Here is a 26,461-nt window from a genome sequence, read left to right as displayed (position 1 = left end):
TCTCTTTTTGACAGTACACATAAACTGTGCAAATTTGTTTTTATACGTTTCATTGTTTTTCCGTCTTTTTACCATTTAATAATGAAGAAAATTTTATAAAACTTTGAAAAAAACATTTGATCAATCTCGTATATAAGTGCAGCCGGAATTCCGGCGTCGTGCGCGACTAACCGACACACCTTGACGGTGGGTCCATTTTGTACGCGCAGGTGATAGTCTCGTCTCCCGGTTCACCTAGTAGCGAAGAGTCAGAGGCCTCGCCGGAGCCGATTAACAAAGGCCTTCTGGGCAATTTAGGATACGAAAAGAGCGACGAGACGACGACGACGACGACGACGACGTCGAGCACGTCGGGCGGAATTAATATCGGGGTCGGCGTCGGTGCCGGCGTCGAGCAGGTCACGCCAACGAGCAGCGTCGACACCGAAGAAGGTAATCCTCACCATCCCGAAGAGGGCGAGAAGGGCGTCGAAGGTGATGTCGAGGCGAGTGACGACGATCGGCATCAGCACATACCTAAAACGCATTAATCGCTGCCGTCACGCGAGCGATGAACGCAGTGAGTAACGAAGAGGCTGCGAGAGGAGACGACTGTTCGCGAACAAACGTACATCAAAGTTAGAGGATTGTTTCGTCATTTTACGCTTCGTCAATCGAGGCTGGACGTACGGGCCAAAGGATAGGTCGATCGATTCAGAAAGTGAAACGGAATTGTGCAGGAAATAGAGATTACTTGTTAATTTCGTAAGATCGTCCTGTAAATGTTCTCGAATTAATCGTTTAGTTTTGTAGATATGAGGTAGAAAACACATGTCAAAATGAGTAAGTCTTTAGACGCAAATCTGTGTTGCACGGTGCTAATACTCGAATGTCGATTTGTAAGAATCTTTGTTACACATTTCGATCGAGAGCTATCGTGATTAATTGATTTAGTCAATTGTGTTGGGCATGGCTGCTTGCGAGAAGGATTTGTTAAAGTTAAATGAAAAGGGAACAAAAAAAGAGAGAGAGATGGGAAAATGATCTCGTTCGATCAATAGTCGGATTATACTGAAGAACTACAAATATATAGCGAAATTAAACTAGCGATGTATTAAATTTTTCCCTTGAATGTCATGTCTCATTTTCTAATTGAGTTTCGTACAAAGCTAAAATATGCGATTTATATAATTAAATACATGAGACGCGACAGCATTACCGAAATGATGAAGCTATTAAAATGAAGAAATGCGAGTGCTACGACTATATATTACTTATTACAGAAAGATAGATCAGAGACACATTCCTTCTATCAGAGGCAACAATAGCCGGAACTGAAATAATAAAACAAGTTCCGCAACAAGTTAAAGAGGTATTATTCACTACATTAGAAAGTCGCTACCGGGATAGCAATTTCAACAACCGCAAGCACACGTTCAGTCCTTCATACATTATGGAAGTTTCTCCGAGTTATGACTTTTCGAGTCATGATCTCTTAAAGCAAATGGTAGAATGCAAATAATCGCATACACCTTGCCCTCGATGCTCTTTTCCGGGAAGTTGCATAAGGATGAGGAAAGAGAAAAGGTGGAAGAGAAGAAGGAGGTGGAAACGAGGTTGTCCCTCCGCGATCGTCATCGTCGACATCTCACTATCATCAACATGACACACAATAATAACACGACACACAGAACTTGAGCGAGCGAGCCGGTCAACGAGGATGCGCACGTGGCATACATAATAATCAGTTTATATGCGAATATACTATATATACATATTATATATACATATGTAGACTAGTCACGATATTACGTGTGCTTTTGATAAAAAACTATTACTTGTAGCGTTAGCTAGCTCTCGTATACAGAAATAAAAAGATACATGAACAAACAAATCGACAAACAAACAAATAAACAAACAACTAAACTAGACGATATACATAATATACATATAAAGATGTTATATATACTTTGGGAAAGAGAAAGTGTGCGTGTGTGGGAAGACGGTGTTTCGACATGTCGACAATAGGACACGTAAGAATCGTTTGGACAGATTCGCATCAAGAGTATAGTATCGGAAAATCAACTGTGTGGCTATTGTATCAATACCAGTCGATTGATTGTCCGAGATTGGATCGTGATCGAAGATAAAAGAAGGAAGAAGGGGTTACCGCAAGAGAAACCGATCGAAAATGATAATAATTACGAGTAAACAAAGAAACGCTACGATTAATTAATTATACTTTTAAAAAGAAAACGTAAAAACGAGTAAAAAATAGCCAGTATTATTATGCGTCTAAAGCTGTAAAATGATGATCGCGCGAAAGAGAGAGAGTGAAAGAATGAAAAAGAGAGAGAAAGAGCAGGGATGTGCGAATAGTCTAATATAAAAATAATAAACGATTATAAAGAAGAAGAGACAAAGGGAAAGGGGAGGGTTAAACGTAGATACGCGAATGTCGCCCTTGTTGAGAACAATTGGGCGACGATCAGATACGCACTACGAATCCGGAACAAAGCCACGAGCGGATCGCGATTGCCTATCATCGTCATAATTATCACTGTAACGCACCATCGCCGTCATTATCGTCGCTCGATTTCACCCTCGTGGTTTGGTTCGCAAAATATAAAAAGGATGCACTGTAATCTGTATAAACACGCACGTATAAATAGATATATAAATACATCTGTAATCTCTCTTCTTTTCGCACAGTTAGTGTTATCGCGCGGGATATTTAACGAGGGAGGGGAAGTAGCCGCGAAATTCAAACTAATTGTATAATTGAGTGTAATGTGTATATATACGTACATATACATATATATGATTTGCTGTAATCCTAGTTATATCCAGCCCCAGACCGTGCGACTGTCCCAGACTGTGCGTTTGATGAGCATGCGCGAGAGAATGCCGGGTACCGAGATATCCTCGTTTTTCTTTAAGATAATTGAAGAAATAAAGTTCTCTTAACTCCACGTGGAAATAGAATTTGCAAACAAATCTATTCCCGATTCATTCTTTTCTTTCTTTCTTTATTTATTTGAAGCACTCGAACAAAAATTCTGTCCAATGTTGACGTTACATTTTCATCATAAATTGTCTTTTAACTTTTATTCTCTTGCAGAGATTTTATAAGATAATATTCATAAAGAAATTTAAATATTTAGGTAAATTCTTTATCAAATCAATTCCTGTAAATTTTTAGACTATATAACTCTATGTTTTAACTTTTCAATTTATCTTCATATGGCATCGAATTCTATAAAATTATTAATTGTATCCTAACATTTTATTATTGCGATAATTATTTGTATTACTATAACATACTGAGATTATTTTTTATTCGTTTTTGCATATCTCAACTATATTCTTAAATTAGATTGATTCGTCAAACTGACGTACGTTACGTAGTTCCTATCATTTCTACTTGTTCGTAGAAGAATTGAATCATATTGAATAAAAGAAACATGAATTGTCGTTTGTCTATCATGTGAAGGATTAGTTTCTTAATATTGTAGGAAAAAGATATAGATATATATTGATATATATGAGTTGTGTGTGTGTGTCTGAAAAAATTATTTCGTAAATAGCCACGACAATATATCACAATATATATCCGCATGTCTTTAATTTGCATTATTTGCGTCTTAGACTTCATATTCTGAAACGAACGAATAAGTTTACTAACATGACTCGTGTATTTTTGCTTTTCGATACGACTGACCAATTAATATATCACGAAGGAGAGACAGACAAACAAATACAAAGACGGTATCCAGTGTTCCTCGCCTTCTAGTAATAAATTAATTATGCCGCGAAGAAAGAAAGAGAAAGAAAGAATGTGTGGGTGTATGTATGTATGCATGAGAGCAAGATTAACTTAAATATTATACATGAAAGCACACTGCCGCAATTTTATATAATTGACTGTTGTTATACCTACGTACTTACGTACATATATAATATATATCTATATATTAACCAAGACTTAGCGAGCCGCGATACGTGTCGATCGCGAGGAAGTCCAGGATATGGTCAGTGAGTTAGTTCAAGTGAGTTAGTTTCTTTCGCTAAAAATAAAAGTGCGGGTCCTTCGTCCGAAATCGTAAATTAAAATTCTTCGACGGCGAAGGGAGTAATGTTTAGCCTTTATTAATTAAGCCCAATTATTACGCATTTGGGAGATTCTAAAATTGCACATTTTTACAAGATGTAGGTATCTATAAATATTAGATATCTAAATACATCTAGCAATATTCATATTTTTGGATCTTGCAGGACATTTGCGTATTTAAGGACGTCCAAGTATATATTTGAGAATATCCAAGAATATTTAAAAATAACTATTAGTTATTTAACAAATTTACAAGTATTGGATATCAATCTTATAAAATCTTGACGAATATGCAATTTTTCGCAAGTTTCTCTTTTTTGATGAAAAAAAAAACATGGCAAGTACAATAGCTAGTCGAAGAATCGGCAAAATAGTGGAAGCTCGTTAAAGAATATTATTCATTGGGATCGTCGTGCATCTCGTATCCGCAATAAATAATACTGTAATAATTTCTATCAATCTCTATTTTCATGCGCCATAAACTGGATGTTACGCGAGGTCCTTCGAGAGTCCTCTCGTATCGCTCGCGAAGGAAAATCCCTTGATCGAATCGAGCTAAAAGTGGAAGGAGAAAGAGTAACCCACAACTGTAATAATTTGTGCTCTCGACTTTTCACAATTGTGTGATCCTCATATTTTTTTTTCTTTCTTTATATCTCCTCCCTCGCGACACCAAAAGATGGCGGAAAGAGAACAAAGAGTATTCAATCGCGCATTGTTGATTGGACGTAATTATATGATCGAATCTAGCCTCTCATTACAAATTCAAACGATTTCTAAGGTCAGCAAATTTAAAAAAGATATAAGAAAAAATTGGATTAGATGGCCGGAAAATTCGGAAAGACACGAGTCAAGCAAAATTTGTGGGGACAGTAAAAAGTTAATTAAATACGTTCGAGAGCCATGTTAGAAATTTACCAGAACTTGCTTATAATCATAATTGCAAAATAATAGAAATATCAAAAATGAATAACGACATGAGAGAAAAAGTATCGGGCAGTAACCAAGAAAGAAGCGTAATATCGATATACAAATGTAATTTTTTAATGCTCACATTACCTGATTCTCTCATGCAATCGCATTTCATTTTAATCAACTAATTATTATTATTACGAGAGAATTCGCGTTAAACAGATCCATGTACTTGTATTCTCGATTTTAGAATTTATTTCAATTGAATGGTCTTTATGGAGACATTTATATGAGGAGGCTTGATATATATGTAGATTTTTTAATTGCACTAATAAGTTAATAATTTATAATAAAAAAAAGATTTTATCGATAACTGAAACATACTTTTTAAATCTTTTATATACCTTTTTGAAACCTGATATAATATGATATGATATGATATTCTAAAATATATCTTAATTAAATCTTATAATACAAAAATAATATACTCTATTTATCTCACCTCGTTTTAATATTTCTATGCCCAATTAATTATTTATTTGCGGCAATTAATGAAAAAAAAAACTACATTTGATTTAAAAAAATCTTTGACCAAACAAATCAATAGGTAATTATAAAAGATAGCTACGAAAACGCACAAATTTCACGTGTTTTTAATAATATATCAACGCTATTGCGTACTTTATTTGTACATTAAATTTTCTCACATGCAATATTAATATAATTACATTATAAGAAATTTTCAAACATTTATATCGAATCGTGAATACAAGTTTGATGGATCATCGAATCTTAGCACTAACATATAAATATATATACGATGGACCACGTTTGTCATACTGAAACGTTTCTAAAAAAAGAGAGATAGGGAAAGAGAAAGAAAGAAAAACTAAAAATTTTTCCATGATTTTTCTATAAGTTAGAAGCAGAACATAGCAGGGCGCATCGGTTTTTCTTCCGCGCTCAGCATAAATTTCGTACGTAAATGAACCATAATTATCGAACTTTCTACAATTAATACTTATATACTATATATATAGTTTTAGCTATTTCCCAACGTCCTCTTTACGAGATTGACAACATCCACATCGGCGATCGATCCTTCGCAAAGACCATTAATCAATCACCAGAGAGATTGATAAATTGCAGGTTGAAATGATTGGCAAAGCGTCTAATGTCTGCGAAAGGAAAAAATTTGAGCACGAATTTTAAGGAGAAATTATTTAAATTAGCGTATACGAATGGATCGATCGCGAATGCGGTTAGTTTAGCTGATGGAAAAAGTATTTTGCAATGACCATTATGCCGCGTATCCTTCGAGATATCATCGAGGAATTTCATGTATCATTTAAGCTACAAGGACGATCGGATTCCGATCTGAGAAAGACTCGAGTGTATCATCGGTGCCTCCGATTTCTTAATGCTTAATACAAGGCGATCGACAAGGCGCGGCGCTTAAAATAAATCTCGAAATAATTTTCAGCTCTGCTTGACTACTATTTATTACGTTGCTCTTCCTTCGTCTTTCCGGATACCAGGCGATCTGCGGAGAATCTTTTCCGAAGACGCGCGAGAAGATCGCGGAAGAGTCGAATTCCTCGAGTCACCGATCGCGATACGACATGTGTGCAGAGTGTTAGTATGTAAATAGTCGCCGGAAAGTGAAGTAAAACAGAGATTAATAATGTACTGTCATTCCTTTTGGTGCTCAATGACCCTGAACAGATAATAATAGCTGATAGTCGATATGTTAACGAAATATATAAGCGTAGTCATTCCGTCTCGTCGTGGATGCGATCGCGATCGATCTAATGCAAAAGATTTCGGTGATGAAAACGCTGTATCTGTCTTATAATTGTGCTTTTTTATGTGTTTCATTGTTAAATATAATATTTTCAAAGTTTACTACATGTTCGCATTGTTTGACAAATGTAAATTTCTAATTAATTCCATCGTCTAAAGCTAGCCTTTAAAAATTAATATTTAAACGTTAAATTACCATATTTATTTCTTACTTTTTGTAACTAGCGATTACATTTTAATATTAATAGAATATTATGTAGTTTAGTGTTTAAAATTGTGTAAATTTTCCCAATTAAAATTCTAGAAAGATTAGTTTTATAATTACGGGCATAAAAATAATATCGTTTTCAGCACATCGAAATATCTCTCGAGTTTGAGCTACAATGTTGAGAAAAGCTAAGATGCTTCTTCGTCTCAGAGAGGAAGCATTTTAGCTTGTCGAGTAACGAGATGTGCTGTACATAATAATGAAAGAGTTAATAATAATAATACTAATTTAAATAATCGTGAAACGCGCTACTCTCGAGAGAATTTCGAACGCAAGAGGGATTAAAATTATATTAAACGAGGAAAATCGAAGAGCGAGACGGAGATGCTGCTTGTAAATAATGAATTATGTTTTATTTATCATGAGAAGGAGATTTCATGTGAATTACGCAACATGCTTTAGTGAGGAAGCGGGACACGCACAAGCACATACACATACACGCATAAACATACACATCATGTACATGGTCACATGTAACACATGTATTTTCGACCGTAGCTTTTCTCGTATATTTGTCGAAATATGTATATCATTCGAAATCGCTCTGAACACATATCCCACCCAGGATGTATTATCTTACTTACAATTAGACAAATGCGTGCGAGTTGTAGATAATTGTGAATAATGCCGAGGAAGATGATTAAACGCTGCTTCGAATGAATAATTACAATAATAATTATGAAAGTCTTAATGATATTTAAAGTTTCTTTCAATCAATACACAATTTATGAAATATGATAACGTTTTATTTTTAGCTTTCTTTATCTAATTTTGAAACTTTTAAAGTAATATATAAGTAATTATTTGGTAAAATTGCATAAGTCCTTTATATCTGTGAAAAACTAGAATTTTACCTATCAAATATATGAACTTACATGTTGACACAAAGAATATGATAATATGTATAATATTTACACACTTTTCACATTTTTTCCAAATATTCGAAATAGAAGTTTTATGACGTTAGAATTTATTAATAAAATTGGATTTGAGTTTTGTGAAAGTATTTATATTCCAAGTAGCGTTTTTCAAGATTTTTCTCACGATTGATACGGGAAATTATCGAATGGATCATATGCCTGATCATTTCCACTCTTCATCGAATAAGAGCATCACTAGGTCATAGGGCTAATTACCCTAAAGCTTTCATCGCGTCCTACATATCATAGGGAAAAAAAGAAGAGAAACGAGTTTCGTTTCTCAAGGAAGAAGAGACGGGCCTACGAACAGAGAATTTGCGATTGTATTTAGAATTGTGAAGATAGAGCAAAGTGCGTTAGAGGTAAAACACAATAAACAAAATGGGCCTCACAACACTGTGTATTATCTGTTAGGGGAGTGAATTGCGTTTCGTATAATCGAGACGAACGAGAAACACGCTTTTAGGATTAGTCGCAGCTTCGACCTAGATAAAACACGGGAAGCATATATTATATCTCTTGTATCATTTTTTCCTTTATCTATTATATAACATTACTTCATTCTCTCTCATCTTTTTGACATATCTATCAATAACTAATAATGAAATGTAGACACAATGTGCAAAACAATTCAAATGATATTCATTAAACTTCTTATACATTAAAATATTTTATATAGGAAAAATTTTATTATGATATCGTCAAATATCAGAAAAAATTTCTCAAGAAAAAAATTATTGTTCAGAATCTTTAACTATAAGAATAATTATTCTTACTACTTAAAAACATTTTTTTTCTGTTATGGAATACCTTAATTTCTCTAATACTAAAATTATAAATTTTCTATACTAAATTTCCACAAGCGAATTTTGCACATTGTGTGTGACTTTGCGATTATAAAATTCGATAATAAATATCATCCAAGAGATCAAGAGTAATGCAGAAATGAATATCACAGTCAAATTCCCATATAATCTTGCGATGCAAAATTGCGATTTGTTTGGGCTTGGATAAAAAACCATTAGAAATAAAATTCTAAAATATCCAATTCGATGCTGTTTTCGTTTTCGTTTTGCTTCATTCAATACGTAGCTTGCACAAATCTGCGACTTCCAGTTTACGTGAAATCGAACATGTAATCGTTTTGACGACCGAAGTTCACCTACTTCTTCCAGTTTTCATAAAAAAGGCGCGAAAGCAAGAAAAATGTAGAAAAATAATTCGTTGGGCGAGGACGACAAGCGTTATCTTCGCGCGATTAACGATAATTATTCTTACGTCTATTGCTCGTTTCGCGATCATGTTTGCAAATGTCGCTTTATAGCAATCACTTTTGTAAATTTTTCCTGCTTTTACATTATATAAATTGCTGCCCGCATCGTTTACCCGCATGAAACAGACGTGAATACAGAGACGCATTCGTTCTCCCGCAGACATACTATATCATTGCAAACTATATCATTATCGATCATTATCGCGCGAAGAAAAAAGCGGGGTGAAAGATTGATTACTCTAGTGCTTAGGGACGAAGCCTGTAAACTCTCTGTTAGTCTTGAAGATATAGTGCGAATGAGAGAACCACAGTTATTAAATGTATCATACACGACTATTGAAAGAGAATTTGCGAAGACGTTAATTACCGTCGAAGATATAAATTATTTTTCAATCGATTTTCTCCCTACATTAGCATACTTCGAATTTTCTTTTCGTACGTTTTTATTTATGCAAGTGTGACAAAAAATAAAAAAATTGACCACAATTAAAAAGTAGCATAAATATAATAATGCAATAAATATCAGAGAAATATCGAGAATTAAAAAATAGATTATTTTCTATAATTAAACATATTTTGAAAATTAAAGATATCTTATTTCTTATATAATTTTAATCATAATATAATGGTAAAATAATTATTATGATGAAAAATTATAAAAAATTTAATTATTTATGCAAGAAAAAACAAATAATATATATTGCAAGCAATATAAATTCATTATAATTCATTATTTCAATAATAATAGAAATATTACACTATTTTATATTGAATATGCAAAATTGCAAATTATAATTTCAGTTATAACAATTATATGGAATACAGAGATTATATGCTATCAAGATGGTAATCGCAGAAAAAAATTAATTTGAATAAATTCTAATAATTGGCGAGTAATCGACGTCTACTGAATAACTATAGTTGTTAATGTACATTGAAAGAGCGAAAGAAAAAGAATGCATCTGATGAGAGAATGTGAAACAGACGAGGAATAAACGAGTAATCGTCAAGGAAAAAGAAAGAAAGAAAAAGATAGGAGGGCATTTATAAAAAAGGAGCAAAATTGTGCACAGCTGAGTGATTAGATCGTTCTGTGAATTGAAAATTCTAAGTCTAAAAATATATTTATGACGGAGAGAGAAAAGACAGAAAGGAGGGAGACGAAAGGAGGAAAACGAAATGCAGATGTAGATGCAGCAGTAAAAAAACAAGTAAAAGAGAGATATACAAATATAAATATATAAATATAAGAAAGAAAGAGAAAGGTATAAATAAAAAGGCGAGGAAGAAAAATAAGAAAAGAAAGAGAATGAAAAAAAAACAGACGGGACACTAGAAGCTGGTGGTGCAATGTAAACGGCGCGGACAAGTATATCTATCAGTATTTATGCAGTAATCGAGAACTATCGTCGCGACTTAGACAAATATTATTGACAGCATTTAATGATTTTACTTGAATCCTCTCTAATTCTATCCTCTAATCGAAACTGCAGCATTAAAAGATATATAAAGGGAGACAGGAGATGGAGAATAAGAAAAATAGAGAGAAAAGACAAAGATACAATATCCGAGCGCGTAAGACGGTTGAAAAGCAAGAAAGGCTTGGGCGAACGAAAAATCATAGTAAAAAAAAGATGAAAAAAAGAACGACTATCGTTGATCGCTATATCAAGCAAGTAGATGTATATTTAAGAGTAAACGAAAAAAAATATAGTAGCGTGTCGGTATATTAGTGTTATAATTGCGAGAATGCGTCGCCGCGTGTCTCATGCCCGACCATTGGCCGCTTGTGCGAACCGATGATACATGAAAGAGAAAATATGAAAAATCAGTATATAAAGAACGAGGAACGATTGCGTATTGTGCGTATACGAGTGCGTGAGAATATGTGTCGGAGAACGTGATACAAATTGCGTCAATTGTAAATTATGCGTTCAGCCTTAATACGAGCGTAGTTTTTGTAAATTTTGATTTTTTTCTAAAAATAAATCGGATAAACTACGAACATATGCACGAAAAGTCTGCGATATAGCAAGCGTTGTTTTCTATAATTTAAAATTTTTGTGTGTTAATTTTATAGTGTAAAATTTTTTAATTTTAAAAGTAATTTGATTTTTCAAATTATTAACTAATTATAATAGTAATTTACATCAAAAGTAATATAATTTGTTTAAATTTTACTTTCAATAGGTTGAAAGTAAAATTGCAAGTTCTTTATCAGATATATCATATTTTAACGAAGAAAAAATATGAAAAGGAATGATAAATGATCCGTCACAAAAAAATTGTTAAAGCTGAACGCATCTTAAGAAAGTGCAAGAGAGCGCAGTGTGCGAATACAAATTGACTTTAACACCAAAGAGAAATTGTTTGCAATACGAAAATTAATCTTTAGAGGCTCCTTTACAATACGTTGATGATTAGGTTAAATAGTTTGATGAATAAATTGACGAAAAATTGGGACGAGATTTATTAAGTGTCTTGTGAATTCGGTAATCGCGCAATGCGACAAATGTAAGTTTCGTTAAACGAAATTTAGCATTAAATGTTTCATTGTTATTAGGTTTGTTAAATTTGAGAATGCGAAAATGGTCGCTGAATTTTAGTTGCGAGAAAGAGATCATTTATTTTCAATCGAGAAAATTAAACCGCCGCGAATGCTCGAACGAGTTTCTTTCTCGATTGTTAATTTTTCGAATGAGCTTTGTCAAGTATATCAATGCGAGGAATGATATACGTATAGGACTCCGGTTTCGCTTAATTCGTCGTTAAGCGACGCTTAAATCGGTGTTAGGTTGGCGCTGGTCAATCCGACATACGAGTCAACGATACGCAAATAAGCGATTCGTTAACCGATTATAAACAAAAGAATCAACAGTAGATATAGTAGAGCGTGAGACAACTTCAAAGGGGTAATACTACCGTTGTTCCGTTAATTGTTTCTATAGATTTTATTGCATCGCGACCGCGTCGAGTCATCCGCGATCGGGAAGCAAGCACAAAAAGGTAATCGCTCCTTAAATCGCGGGAATTATTAATTTATCGCTATTCTCAATAAAAGAAACAACGCGCTCCAATGTCAACTATATGTCAATATAATTCCGTTCAACTATATATAACTATATATAATTGTTTGAGATTGAAATCTATTGGTGTCCGATAACCGACAGAGAATTGATAAAACGACAAAAGAAATAAACCATAGAAATTTGAAATTTTTCTTATTAAATTATCTTACACGTGTGGGATTTTCTTAAATGCACGATTTATTATAAAATAAAAAAAATAATTGCAAAAATAATTACAATAATAAATCAGAAGAATCAATGTATAAATCGTCAAAATTCTATAAACCCACTTTTAAATGAGAAATTGAAGATTTGTAAAATGCGACATATATATAAAATAATGAAAGATATATATTGATTTTTCTGTATGCTGGAGCTGCGCGTTTGTTCGAAAATATAATCGTCGATCACCTATGCGAAATAGATCAAGGAATCGATAGAGTTCATAGATAATTTGGGGCAAATTCCTCCGTATTTTGAAAACGAGCGATCGATCTATACCATGCAATTTCGATCGGCTAATTTAGTCAATTAGATAATCCTTTCGAGTATTTTTCATAGGTAGATCTGGACGGACCGCGAAAAGCCCCGGATTAGAGAAAGATAAAAAATATATATATATATAGATAAATATACATATATATGTAGAGTATATGTCGAATGTACACATGCACGTAGTAATATCGACCGCTTTTGAAGGATCGATCGCGCGAGAAAGCGCACGCGACGCGGCCGCGGCTACTCTAGCCAGGACTATTTTTCTAAGTTGCAAAGTATAATAAATTAACGACGTTGCATTATCGTTACTAGAGTATATTATAATGTATATTGATATTTTAACTAGGCGATATAAGTATGAGATAATGTTACGAGCGAGAGTAATATAACGAGACTATATATCATAATTATTATCATAATGATTATCGCGCAGGCGATATTAACGGCGGTTCGCACGTGCGGTCGGTGCGCGTGTGACGCGCGCGACGCATTTAATTAATCGAATGCGTTAATCGCGAGATGAATCGACGAAGCGCGGAACGGGTCGGAAATGAGGGGTCGCGATAGGGAAGAAAGTGAAGAAAGGGAGACAAACGCTACAAGTTTCGAGCGATTTCGTCGATTCGCGAGAGACGAGCGCGAGAGGAAGGAGCGAAAGAAACCGATAGTAGAAGAATGAATGGAATAACTATAAGTGTGAGTGTGTGTGAAAGTACGAGTGTGAATGAGCGAGGTAGGGAGCAATGAATAAGCATGTATCGTTCTTCGGCCGCGGAGAGTAATAAGAGAAATAATGAAATCGTTCTGTCAGTCACCTCACACCTATATTATACAATATCATAATAATATGCTGCCATACGATATAAATATATGTCTACGGTAAGGAGTATATTAATAAAACATTACAAATAAATATGTTATAAGTAATCATCTGGTGTGCGTGCCTGTGTTTCCTTCATAGTCGGTCTTCGATGCAAAATGCAAAATCTAGTGAAAAATATAAGTTATAATTGCACAATTAATTGATTAACGTGCTTACAGTAATATGTACACGGTTATGACGAAAAAATTATTAATATCTTAATATATATTATAATAAAAAAGAGAGTTAGGGAAAATTAGTCAGTATTTACTAAAAGTTTATTATTGAAAGTTTCTCTTGATATATATACAGGGTGTTTCTTAATAAGTGCGAAAAATTTTAGGAGATGATTCTTTGCCGAAAATTAAGGGAGGCTTTTCATATAAACATATACTCCTACATCCCTCCCTGTGGAGTTACACTCCTCCAAAAATGGGGATAAAAATTACGTTTTTATTTTTTTCTCAAATTTGGAACAAGTTAAAGAAATGAAATTAGGTGGATATTTTCTACTTATAAAAAGGTTATTTATTAATATCCAGTTTTTTATTAGAACTTTTTAATATTTATATGAAAAAATCCTCTTTTCGACAAAGAATCATCTCCTAAAATTTTTCGCACTTATTAAGAAACACTCCATATATATATATATATATATAGAAAATAAGAAAACACTTGATAATTAAACAGACAACACTAAAATCTCTAGTTTATGCATTTATTAATAAATTACGTTTATATACATTATTTAAAGAATCGAAATATTTGGTCATCGATTTAGTTAAATAGCTATTTTATATATGTCATATGATCATTTATTTTCAGAAAAAGTAAGAGTTTTTTTCATACATTATTTTAGACTTTACATTGATGCAAAAATGGGAAAGAAAAATGCACATGCGTTATGGGTGAAAGACATTCATAACTTACAAGTAACTCGACTTATGTAACTTAATCGAACACCTGCAAAATTGCGCAAACTCGCTCGATCGATTTGCACAATCAAATGGAAGAAATGACCTTTACGTTGTGGAAATTAAATCATTTTCGTGCCAAACGTATGCATACGTTTTCTAATAATTTAAGAGATCGTGTTTCTCTCTTGCATTTCATAATTCATAGAGATTATATGTTAATTCCATGATGAGCTTATGTTAACAAAATATTCACATAAAATTGATGCATTCTCGATATTTACATCAACTTTTTTATATAAATTTTGTTTTCTATTTATTTAGTGTCGGATATTTTGCGAGAAGACATAGCATAATTCACTTAGTGAAAGCGATGCATCGACACGTTCTCAGGTCTGCGTACGCAATTTCTGCTATTTGCACTGAAGGATATGACACAGTTACATCATGTTAAGGTAAAAAACGTTGTAGTCATTCACAGCGAAAGCGTATTGACACACAAACATCACTGACAAATATTAATCAAGAGACATTTATCAATCAAGCATTATCGATCGAAATATATTTAGATTCATTTTGACACGTTCATGAGAAAAATAATTATAAAATAAATAAAAAGATATTCTACTTTTCGTCATTATATTATAAAACTTTTTCTCAATTTCTCCTTACTAGTAGTTTTTATATAAAATTTTAACATTAGCAGAAAAAAAAGAGAATGTTACACTAAATTCGATATAAAAGAGTGTAAAAATAAGAAAGAATGCAAATAAGATAAATAATTCTCGAAAGAGCGATTTTATCTGTCAGTGATTGAGATCGAAACTTAGGCAAATGTTGGAGCAGTCGTCAGGCTCTAGCAAGCGGAAAGAAGGTTGCGCAAAAAAGAAGGCCACTAATAGAGAAGGAACGCTTTCTACAGCTACAGGTAAAGCCCGCCCCTGGGTGAGTCTGACGGCAAAGAAAAACAAAAAGCAGGTTTCATCGATCGCGACACAAACGCGAAGCATTTCGGCGCGGGAAGAAGAGGAACAATAAGAAGAAATAGATAAAAAGCAGAAAGTTTGGGAGAAGGTGGGGAGGCGGGAGGAGAAGAATGCAACGAAGGACACAAGGTTTCGACGACCAAGTGGCAAGATGCAGCCAGCCATTCTTCATCACGTTCTTTTCGCTTTACTGATAATCGCTGTTACTACATCAATTGCCGGAAAATTGCATCCTGGTGAGTGCAAATATACTATTATTATATTGACATGACTATTAAATAGACGATTAAATTTGCATATAAATAAATATAAAAGCTACTTGTAAACTAAATAACTTTAATTAAATAACGATATTTATAGTTTACAATATAGATTGTCAGTAGTATCGATAACTGTTATGCAATTGTTATAAACAATTGTTGTATTCAAGATAAATTGAAATAAAATCAAAATACTTGGACATCTTTGTTACATATATTTAAAAATATGTGAAAAAAGAACACATATAAATGTCACAAATAAATATCACAAAATACCACTATATTCACTACACGCACAAAATAAATATTCGCGATAATTTACATATATGCAGAAGTAAAAATTGTATCTCGCAATTTATAAAATTATATTTACATATGACACACTTTCATAACACGACCAGTATTATCAATTACATGATGTAATATTGCACAGACTAAATTGTGATAGACTGAATTAACATCGTAATAATGCAAGATATTGCGTTTACCGGCGCACAAATCGTACTGAAGAGCATAATAGTGTATGAATAATAATTTACGTGCTCTGAGTGAAAGGAAAATGCAAGTGGGGCCGCGATGAAGCAAATAAAGTGTTGGTTGTGACAATAACACGAATGCATTAAATTTTATAATTAAAATCTTGTTACCAAATTTTTCGTCAGGATAATTTTATCTTTACAGTTAAACTTCGCACGGCACGAAATCGCTCTATGCTGAGACGGATTGCCATCTTTCGCGAGGAAAAATCTAAAATTTGCTACGGTAAAGCGAATAAATTTTATTGTTGCTTATAATTTTTTCGATAACGATTAATAAAATATTAATGCATTAATATGAACAAATCATTAATTTGATATAATTGTATTCAGCTTTTTTCCTTTCTAAATAAATATATTTTTTAATTATTTTTTCTTAATGTACAAATATAAAATAGAATAAAAAGACTTTTTAAAATAAAAAATGTAAAACCATAATTAATTTTCCTGAGTTTAAATTTGTTTGTTTTAGAGGACATACATATAAATATAATGTACAATAAGATACATATATTATATTTATGTTAATATTGTGATATATACACAAAACATTTCAGATTTAGTTGGTTGCTTCGCGGATCCGCCGCAGCATTTATCGATAAAACAACCGCCTGAACATCCTAGTATAATTCAAACCAGATTCTTTCTCTATACACGTGTGGACCGACAAAATCCAGAACCATTACAGTACGGTGACAATTTGAGATCCATTGTACATTCCCGATTCAATGTCACCAAGCATCTCAAAGTGCTGATACACGGTTTCAAGGGCAGTGGCAGTGATATCGGCGCCATACTCGGCGTTAATCTGCTTCTCGATATAGTAATATTTAACAATTTATTTCTTTTTTGGATTATAACTGCAAAATTTCTAAGCTATCAGCAAAGTTTAAAAAAAAAACTTCTCGCATACAGGAAGACGCAAACGTCGTCGTCTTAGATTGGACGAGAGGAGCAGGCACCACTTATGCAGCTGCGGTAGCAAATAGCGAACTAGTCGGCCGACAATTGGCTTTGATTCTTTTGGACACTATTAATTTGGGGATCGATCCCACCGACATCCATGTGATCGGCTTTAGTTTGGGCGCACACGTGGCTGGTTGCGCCTCGGAAGTATTGAAAAGAAAGAATCTGCTTTTAGGTCGCATAACAGGTCTCGACCCGGCGTCACCATTCTTCAGGCATCACCTGTTCCGAGAGAAGTCGAGAAAATTGGATGCCACTGACGCTCATCTCGTTGATGTTATTCATACCGACGGTTCTCAAGATTTCGCGGATGGTTTTGGCCTACTTAAGCCGATCGGACATATCGATTTCTTTCCCAACGGCGGCAGAGAGCAACCCGGTTGTACCGATGTTAAGAATTCGGTGGTAGTGAGCCATTTAAAAGGTGAAAATTAAAAGTAATAAAGGAATAAATCTAAGCGCGGATAAATATTAACTTATCTTTAATTTAATTTAATTTGATAGTTTTTAAATAAATTTAGTTTTTTTTATAAATTATATACATTGATTTTATTGAAACACATTCAATATTTTTAATTTTATTAATATATATTAGAAAATATATCACAAAAAATTTATTAATTAATAACAAATCAAGATGAGTAAAAATTTTAGATTTATTTTACACACATTATGTCCCATTATATATATAATTTAAATTGTTTCTTATTAAATCATATGCTTTTATAAAAGTTATAAATTATTTATTTCTCTTAATTTTAGAAGAGTTATTGGATCGAAATATAGCATGTAGCCATTTAAGAGCTTGGCAGCTCTTTATAGAGAGCATCCGCTCGCAGAATGAAAAGTGTAAATTCATCGCATGGCCCTGTCCGCAAGGAGGATTATCTTATACAAAGGGAATATGTTTCCCTATGGAATCATCCGATTGGAATCAAGAAATGGGTTACGCGGCTAATCGTGGACCGTTGGGAACCTATTATCTATCGACTAGAGTCGAAACGCCGTTTTGCGGTAATAAAATATACAGATAATTAAATTCCATTATCGAAAACTATCATTTGGTATGAATAATATTTTATAATTGTCTTATAAATTTTTTTTTATGAGAATTAATAAATTGCCTTCTTGAGAAAATAAAAATAAAAATAAAATAAAAATAATATATTGAAATAAAAGATTATTTTTATTTTCTCTTTTAGAAGACAATTTATTAATTACTTTAAATTAATATTGTAATTGTGACACAGTTATTATTATTTTGTGTAATATTTTGCAAATCATAATTTAAAGGGTCTCATAAATTTTAGGCCAACCACTCAGAGCATCAGTGACGATGTCCGAAGATATGCCGCAAGCATCTGGCATATTATTTTTCAAAATTTTTCTCGGTAATTCTACAACAGTGTTTAAGATTCAATGCAAGTAAGTAAAAAATATTCTATGTATATATCGAGGGGTAAACCGCTGATCAAAATTATGTACACTAATGCCTACTAATGCCCAATTCCTGGGCATTACTGCTAAATTTTTAAAATTTAATAATTTAAATTTTAATAAATTTAAAATTATTATTTGGAAGAAAAGACTTAATAATACTTTAATAACGTCCATAATACGCATTAATACTTCAATAAAACCTAATAATGCCCAAGCAATGCCCAGTAATGCCTTAAATCTGTACACCGCAATGCCCTCAGCGGTTTACCCCTCGGTATATATAATTTATTTACTTAGCTAACAATCTATACCAATGCTATAAATATCAAAAATTTAACGAGTATCTGTTGCAATAACATCAATGTTAATGTGGGAAATATTTATATTTTATTATATTTCTATAACAAGATATTTTTTGTACGATGTACGCAACATAAATATTTTTTTTATTTATGATATTGCATAAGTTGGGAGAGAGATAAATTCTTGAATATTATGTAGCACTAGCTTATAATGATAATAATAATATCATAATAAAATTAAGTTGCCTTTAATGTTACTGAAGCTTGCCGAAACAAAAAAACGAACGGATGACGTTTTATAATATCGCGGCGGCGGAATTTGGTACTTTGTTCGAAGATATTCCAACAATCACCGGCATCGTCTCGTATCAACGCAATGGTAATAAAACAGAGGGAGATAATACACCAAATCCAGAGACGGATGTAATTCTATTCGATAAACTTACCGTCGAAGATCGCAAAGGTCATAGGTAAATACATATATGCGGTATAATAATTTTAATATTTCAATTTTAAATCCGCTATGAAATTTATTTGAAAATTAAAGGAAGAAAATATCACAAATTACACATTGTACTGTATATAATTATTTTCTTCTATTTCCAGGTGGGAATTTTGCAGAACGAATACAGCGATTAATTCGTACGAGATGAATGAAATATTTTACGTTGAATTGGAAAATGGACACTGTACACCATTATAATGTCATTTTGATGTGACGATTTTTTATTCGAATAAACGAGGTATCCGCAAACATATGTACGATTATTTTTTGAAAAATTCTACGCCAATTTTCTATCCTAAAATATCTCTCTAGCATACATGTACGACGTCCATAATATTAATTTATGCGATTTATTTTTCATTACATTTCGTTACATTTGTGCAAGTGTGAAGAATCAAATTTTGAATCAGATAATATTAGATAATAAAACCGCAATTATCGCGAATGAAGGAAATCATGCAAATTTAATTAAATTTAATTAAATTTACTCACGAGAATCGCTCGTGCCGTGAAATCTTCGTCGTCTCTGCCATGTCGTCCGTTCTGGATAGTTACTCCCGCAAAAATCTGTCGATCGAAAAAGCACGATTAATTATTATCACGCGCGCACACAATGATACTCGTCACTTTGATGCCATACTTATGCAACAAGTATGCACAATACATGATTAAATATCATGAAATATACCGATCGTTCGTCGCACTCTTGTTAAATAAACAATGCGTAATGAAAGGACGCGCCGACAATTTCACGTCAAACGCGCGAAACACTTTTGGCGCGAAATTGGCGACGCGAGTAGCACATGAAGCGCCATCTTTGAAATGCACTAAAAGCACGATAAAAAAGTGTAACTGGATAATTAACCGGAGGATAATTATATTTGGAGCATCGTCGGTAACATGACATTAATGAACAATTCATCGATTCGGAAAAAATAATCTTATTATTGTATATATAGCTTAAATATTGTATAACACCGAATACTTACCATGTTATTTAATGAAAATATCACACGTTTGTGTTATTCCAATAAAACGATATTTACGCATAATATGTTCGATAATTTTATCACTATTTTTATTCCCGAAAAATAAATTTCTCGATAATTTTATTACTATGTTTATTGTATTTGACATTTGATCGCGCGAACGAAAATCTAATAATATCTAATACGTTACTCGATACTATTTTCCGCATTATACATTTATTTATAAACGATATTTATTACACACTCTTGAGGTTCATTTATCAATTATTTAATAATGCATTTGAAATTACGATCGCATAAATGGAACTATCGCACTATCGATGTACCGTATTTTCTCGATATTCCCGACACTGCACGTTTACTTGTAACAATATTTTATTTTTTTTATTCTATAATAATTTAAAATCGTCACGATATTTGATCGCGATTAAATCACAAGCGACCCGAAACTGTAAATGATCGCGTTTCATAAAAATTGGCGTTCCAGTCAAGCGCGGCATATTTGAATAGCGAGTCGGAGATATTTAGTCATTTCCGCTCTTGTAGAATTTTAAAATAAAATAAATATTGTTATAAATTTTTAAATAAATATATATATTTATATGTAACATCGGGAGTGTCGAAAAACGTATCAGGCCAGAGAGAAGACTGAGAGATGTCATGGCCCGCTTTTAGGTGATCCCTGGAAACGATACTCCCTCTGTGGACATTAAAAACGTGAACATGAACTACAAAGCCAACGAATGTTCTCAGAGGGTAACATATATGTCTCTCTGATAATATAAATAATATAAATAGAAATATAAATAATTTAATTAATAATAATTTATTATATAAAAATATTAGTATGTTCTCTCTTTCCACGCTATTATTTATTTATTTATTTATGTGTGTTCTTTTTCTTCTCAACATCAATTATTTATTTTTTATTTATTTATTTATTTATTTAGCTCGCTCTAAGTCAGTCTTCTAAAATGCAAAACTAAATATTATAGAATTTGACTTTGAAAATAAAATAATCGAATAAATTCAAATAATTAGCATAACGAATTCCGTGATAAGTTATTTAATAAATAATCAATTTTAATTAATTAATGAAAATACTTCTATAATTTAATATTCCGCGTTAGCGTATATTTTATAATATATAAAATATTTCGGCAACGAATTATCGATAACACGGTGTTCGACTTTGACAATACAAAATATAAACAGTAGCGCGCTATGTTACGGCTTTGTCATCATTCGCACGGTGACTCTCGAGTAATAAAGTAACGGTGAGAAATGCTTCGTATATTGTATTACTTTTACTAAACACAATTACGATTAGCATCAAAACATAATTTGCTATAAATATTAATAAATATTAATTAATCAAAAATTAATTAACGACGTGAAACTGTAACACAATGATAAATCTTTATCGAATCGAAATCATTCATTACTGCAAATAAAAATTGGAACAGGATATACATAAAAGGGGATAAAAGAATTAATTATTTTATAATCTTTCGCTCAATGATGCCTATAATATTTCTTTAACAATATTAAAATTAACTATATTTCGACGAAAGCTTTAAATTTTCTCAATTCTTGTTAATTAAATAATGTACAATTTCATCGAGAATCAATTAAATTATTGGAATCCAAAATATTAAATAATCACTTTGATCGTTGCGATTTTTACGGACAATAATTATTATTTTAATATATAGAGTCACAAATATATTTCATCTGTGTTACTTTATCGTTCTACTTAACAATCTAAATGTAATTTGGATTGTGAGAGAACACGTAGTACTGAATCGAATTATAGATGCAAATAATTACCATAATGAAAAGATAAATTGTTTAATAAATAATCAATTTTAATCAATAAATTAAAATACTTCATTAATTTAATATTCCGCGTTAAGCTACATTTTATAATATATAAAATATTTTGGCAACGAATTATCGATAACACGGTATTCGACTTTGGCAATATAAACAGTAGCGCGCCATGCTTCGGCTTTGTTATCATTCGCACGGTGACTCTCGAGTAATAAGGTAGTGGTGAGATACGCTTCGTATATTGTAATTTTTTTATTAAACACGATTACGATTAGTATCGAAACATAATTTGCTATAAATATTAATAAATATTAATTAATTAAAAATTAATTAACGACATGAAACTGTAGCGCAACGATAAACTTTTATTGAATCGCAATCATTCATTACCGCGATTAAAAATTGAAACAGTAGATACATAAAAGGGGATAAGAGAATTAATTATGTTATGATCTTCCGATCATTGATGCTAATTATAATAATATTTCTTTAACAATATTAGAATTAATTATATTTCGACCAATACCTTAAATTTTAACAATCCTTGTTAATTAAACAATGTACAATTTAATCGAGAATCGATTAAATGATAGGAATCCAAAATGTTAAATAATCGCTTCGATCGTTGCGATCTTTACGGACAATAATTATTATTTCAATACCTAGAGTCACAAATATATTTCATCCGTGTTACTTTATCGTTCTAGTTGAAAATCTAAAAATAATTTGGATTATGAGAGAACACAAAGTAAAACAATCGAATTATAAATGCAAATAAATAGCATAACGAAAGGCTCCGTGATAAATTGTTAAAAAATAATCAATTTAAATCAATAAATTAAAATACTTCTATAATTTAATATTCCGCGTGCGAATATTTTATATTACAGAAAATATTTCGACAACGAGAGAATTATCAATAACACCGTGTTCGACCTTGATAAACAGTATCGCGCTATTGTTAATACGTTACACGGCTTTATTATCATTCGCACAGAAACCTTGAGCAATAAAGTAGTGACGTTTCATATATTATCAAATTCTTCCTTTACATAGTCGACCCTGGCGATATAAACAGTACCGCGGTAATGTTCTTGACTTACGATCATTCGCTCAGTGGCTCTTGAGCAGTGAAGTAGTGATGTGAGACGTTTCATATATTATCAAATTCTTTCTCTAAACACAATTGCAAGTGCAACGAGGAACTTTTCGTGAATAAGTGTAAGTGCAACGAGGATTAAAGTGCCACGACAAAAGAGCGAAGGAAGCAAAAGAAAAAAGGAGGTTTTGGAAGTGGATGGATCAATAAGATATGATGTAAGTCATTAATATAAATTATTTATCACATTCATTATTTATTATATTGTTGCGTCCCCGCGTCCCGTCCCGCTGAATGTATTCGTCACCCGTTGAATTCTTTCGAAGAAGATCGTTTTCGCGCGCGTTGTCAAGATATTGTTATAAACAACGACTGTCAGAGAGTCTAAGCCCAGCTGTCAAGTTGTGCGGACGCGCGTCTATTTGTGATCCGTTTTACGATTATTCTGAATTCTTGTATGTTACTCGCGATTTATTAAAATTCTTGTGTACCTTAAATCGTGTTATTATTTACGAGTGCACGAGCGTCAGCGTATGCTACGTATTTTGTCGATTGTGTCGCGCGCGTTCGATATATATCGCGTTCGATATATACCGCGTTCCGCGGACGCAACAATATATAAATTATTTATCAATAACATATATATTCAAAATATACATATTTCTCGTTTCGATTTATTTCTTTGATAGTGATTTAATAGTGATTTTAAATTGTAACATATATAATACATATACTTATATAAAATATTCCATTTTATTTTAAAATAATTAAAACATTTATAAAATTTTTTATTAATTAATATTTTCAGATACTTTTATGTTTTATAAAACATTTCAAATTAATATATTTATTTAAATATTTCATATATAAAAAAATAGAAATTCTTTTATTTATCATATTTTTAAAAGTTTATATCTAAGAAATATAAATTATTTTGTAATTACGCAGTTTATAATATTAAAATATATCTATTTAAAAGTAAAAATGTAAAAATTAATTGCGCGCAATAATTAGGTTTAAAATCAATTATTTTGAACATTGCTTTGTATAATAGATGTTCTCTTATTCTTTATATTTTTATTTATCGTTTATATTTGCGAATTTAAATTTATGTACTATATTACAAAATAAATTTCAAATTATGTATTATATTATATATAAAATTATATATAATATAACCCTCCCATGGGGTACACCTTGTCGCGGTGGGAGGGCTTAGTACTTGGATGGTGCCTTGAGGTTTATCTTAAATTTTTCTATTTATGATAAATCTTAAGGTGCCTGAATGGGAAGCTAAGTACCCTTTCGCGTCGTCGGTGCCGTCAACGTGTCGCGGATGGCAAGCGCTTCGTTACCGCGTTTTCGCGTTGTAGTATTCCCGCGTCGTCGCGTTTTCGCGGAACTTTTGGACTTTTCATATAAAATCCCAATTTCATTTATTGTCACGAGTCTCTACTTCCGATGCCAACTAACTGGGATGTTCCGAGTTTGCACACGTTGCTATGTAACGTACACTCTTGCTTCGTGCTTCGTCAAGTGATTCGGCCCGAATTAGTTAGAACTCGATCGATTGCTCGGAATGGTCGTCAATGGGTCCCTTCTCTTTGCTCGTCTACAGCCACACGCACTGCGTGTGTTAACCCTGTCGAGGAGTCGAGTGGATTCCCCTAGGCACGATTTTCGCCCGGTAAAAGGGGTTGCCTCCCCATTTTCTAAATTGCTGAATGTAAGCATTTAAAAAATGTGGGTATCCTCTTCTTTTGCCGTCTACTAGCCTGGTGTAGCATATAGCAACCGCGAGAGGCATAATATGTCCGGGCGGAGCACCTGAAATCGTGCTTAGCGGGTCCAGGTTCGATACGAGATAGGATAATTATGCGCGAAAAAGAGTTGGCGAACTTCATTTTCCTCTATTTCCGTCAATCGTTTCGTCTTCTTTCCGGTTTGGGCTTAGTCCTTGCTCGTTGTATCGTTGCAATCCCGACCGGTTGACTCGAAGTTGATTCTTGTAAGTGAAAGGGGATTTACGCTCGTACCGAAACCGGAGTGCCGTCTAATGTATAGGTATACATATTAAGTATATACATCGCGCGATCAAATATAAAATTTTTAATCGCATCGAAATAGTGCGGAAATCGTTAAGCGCGTAAAATAGCGAAAATAGCGATATAGAAATATCGCTCGTGAGTGCGGGAGTGTCGTTGAAAGTATCGCGCGTCAACAACATGAGAGGAGGAGGAGGCCTGGGAGAGGCATCAGGCACCTCTGAAGCAACTCTATGGTAAATAAATTATCGCTTATATATAATTATTTATTAATTGCGTACGCGCGATTTAAATTAAGTAATTAATCGCGTAATTTGATTTTTTATGTACCTGACTTAAACAAGAGAAAAAGAGAGAAATTTTTACATAAAAACTGTAATTTAAAAGTTTCTACGTTCGAATAGCTTTTAATAGAATTATTAAATTATTACTTATTAGTAGAATTTTTTTCAAAATTTATAAAATTGTTTATCTGCTTATTATTTATGTGCGTCGGATATAAAATTAAATGCATATAAAAATAATTTTTTGACCGTGACTACAATTTGAATCTTCTTTGTATGTTACAGACCAACAAACTATTGTGAGAGGAGGAGGAGGCCTGGGAGAGGCATCTTGCATCGGCGAAGCAACCTGATGGTGAATATTTATTATTTGTATATCAATTGTTATAAATCGTACGCACAATAATTCGTTCTTATAATTTAAAGGAATTAAAGAGAAAATTAGAGAGAAAGATTTTTATAAAAATCATATATAAAAATTTCTATTTAAAAAGTAATTTTAAAATTTATAAAATCTTCCCACGTGTTTATATCTGCTTATTATTTTACACACCGGATATGAAATTCCGCACAATAATAATTTTTTGAAATATTGATTGTATTTTGAG

At 32.4% G+C, this 26,461-nt stretch overlaps 3 protein-coding genes across 20 annotated transcripts in view; all 3 read left to right on the top strand.

The window, feature by feature from the left end:
• Rhogap100f (Rho GTPase activating protein at 100F) overlaps positions 1-13,759 on the top strand; it is a 68,719-nt gene extending 54,960 nt beyond the window's left edge. For 13 of the 15 annotated variants that reach the window (XM_083103658.1, XM_083103657.1, XM_083103656.1 and 10 more), the window contains one exon: positions 210-13,759. In XM_083103658.1, the coding sequence (XP_082959784.1) occupies positions 210-530 (321 nt within the window). In that variant the 3' untranslated portion in view covers positions 531-13,759. The remainder of the gene's footprint in view (positions 1-209) is intronic. The other 2 variants (XM_083103664.1, XM_083103663.1) reach the window with 2 other exon arrangements.
• Positions 13,760-14,476: 717 nt separating this feature from the next.
• LOC145973947 (pancreatic triacylglycerol lipase) lies at positions 14,477-19,846 on the top strand. Of its 4 annotated transcripts, XM_083103668.1 has the most exons (9): positions 14,517-15,063; positions 15,531-15,830; positions 16,536-16,616; positions 16,948-17,213; positions 17,306-17,780; positions 18,119-18,370; positions 18,667-18,781; positions 19,362-19,568; positions 19,705-19,846. In XM_083103668.1, exons 2-9 carry the CDS (start codon positions 15,746-15,748, stop codon positions 19,799-19,801), a joined length of 1,578 nt encoding a protein of 525 aa, XP_082959794.1. In that variant the 5' UTR covers positions 14,517-15,063; positions 15,531-15,745; the 3' UTR covers positions 19,802-19,846. The 4 variants fall into 4 exon arrangements, 3 of the variants coding, with proteins under 3 accessions (XP_082959794.1, XP_082959793.1, XP_082959795.1); XR_014439584.1 differs by having other exon boundaries at positions 14,477-15,830; positions 19,436-19,568; positions 19,705-19,841; XM_083103667.1 differs by having other exon boundaries at positions 14,517-15,830.
• A 6,291-nt stretch (positions 19,847-26,137) lies between these two features.
• Positions 26,138-26,461, top strand: part of LOC145972659 (uncharacterized) — a 50,279-nt gene continuing 49,955 nt past the window's right edge. Inside the window, exon 1 of the mRNA XM_083101425.1 lies at positions 26,138-26,208. The gene's annotated coding sequence lies outside the window, so the exon portion shown is untranslated. The remainder of the gene's footprint in view (positions 26,209-26,461) is intronic.

Source organism: Camponotus vicinus, unplaced genomic scaffold (assembly GCF_025532165.1).
Source record: "Camponotus vicinus isolate PSW18456_S1 unplaced genomic scaffold, iyCamVici1.0 SCAF_6, whole genome shotgun sequence".
Lineage (NCBI taxonomy): Eukaryota > Metazoa > Arthropoda > Insecta > Hymenoptera > Formicidae > Camponotus > Camponotus vicinus.
Note: the sequence above shows the minus strand (reverse complement) of the source record. Positions and strands in the feature narration are given on the sequence as shown.

Excerpts from the sequence above, each read along its gene's own strand:
- LOC145973947 (XM_083103668.1), top strand. The coding sequence starts at position 15,746 with ATGCAGCCAGCCATTCTTCATCACGTTCTTTTCGCTTTACTGATAATC. Across the intron at positions 15,831-16,535 it reads TGCCGGAAAATTGCATCCTG|TTAAACTTCGCACGGCACGA; the intron begins GTGAGTGCAAAT and ends TTATCTTTACAG. Across the intron at positions 16,617-16,947 it reads AAAATCTAAAATTTGCTACG|ATTTAGTTGGTTGCTTCGCG; the intron begins GTAAAGCGAATA and ends AAAACATTTCAG.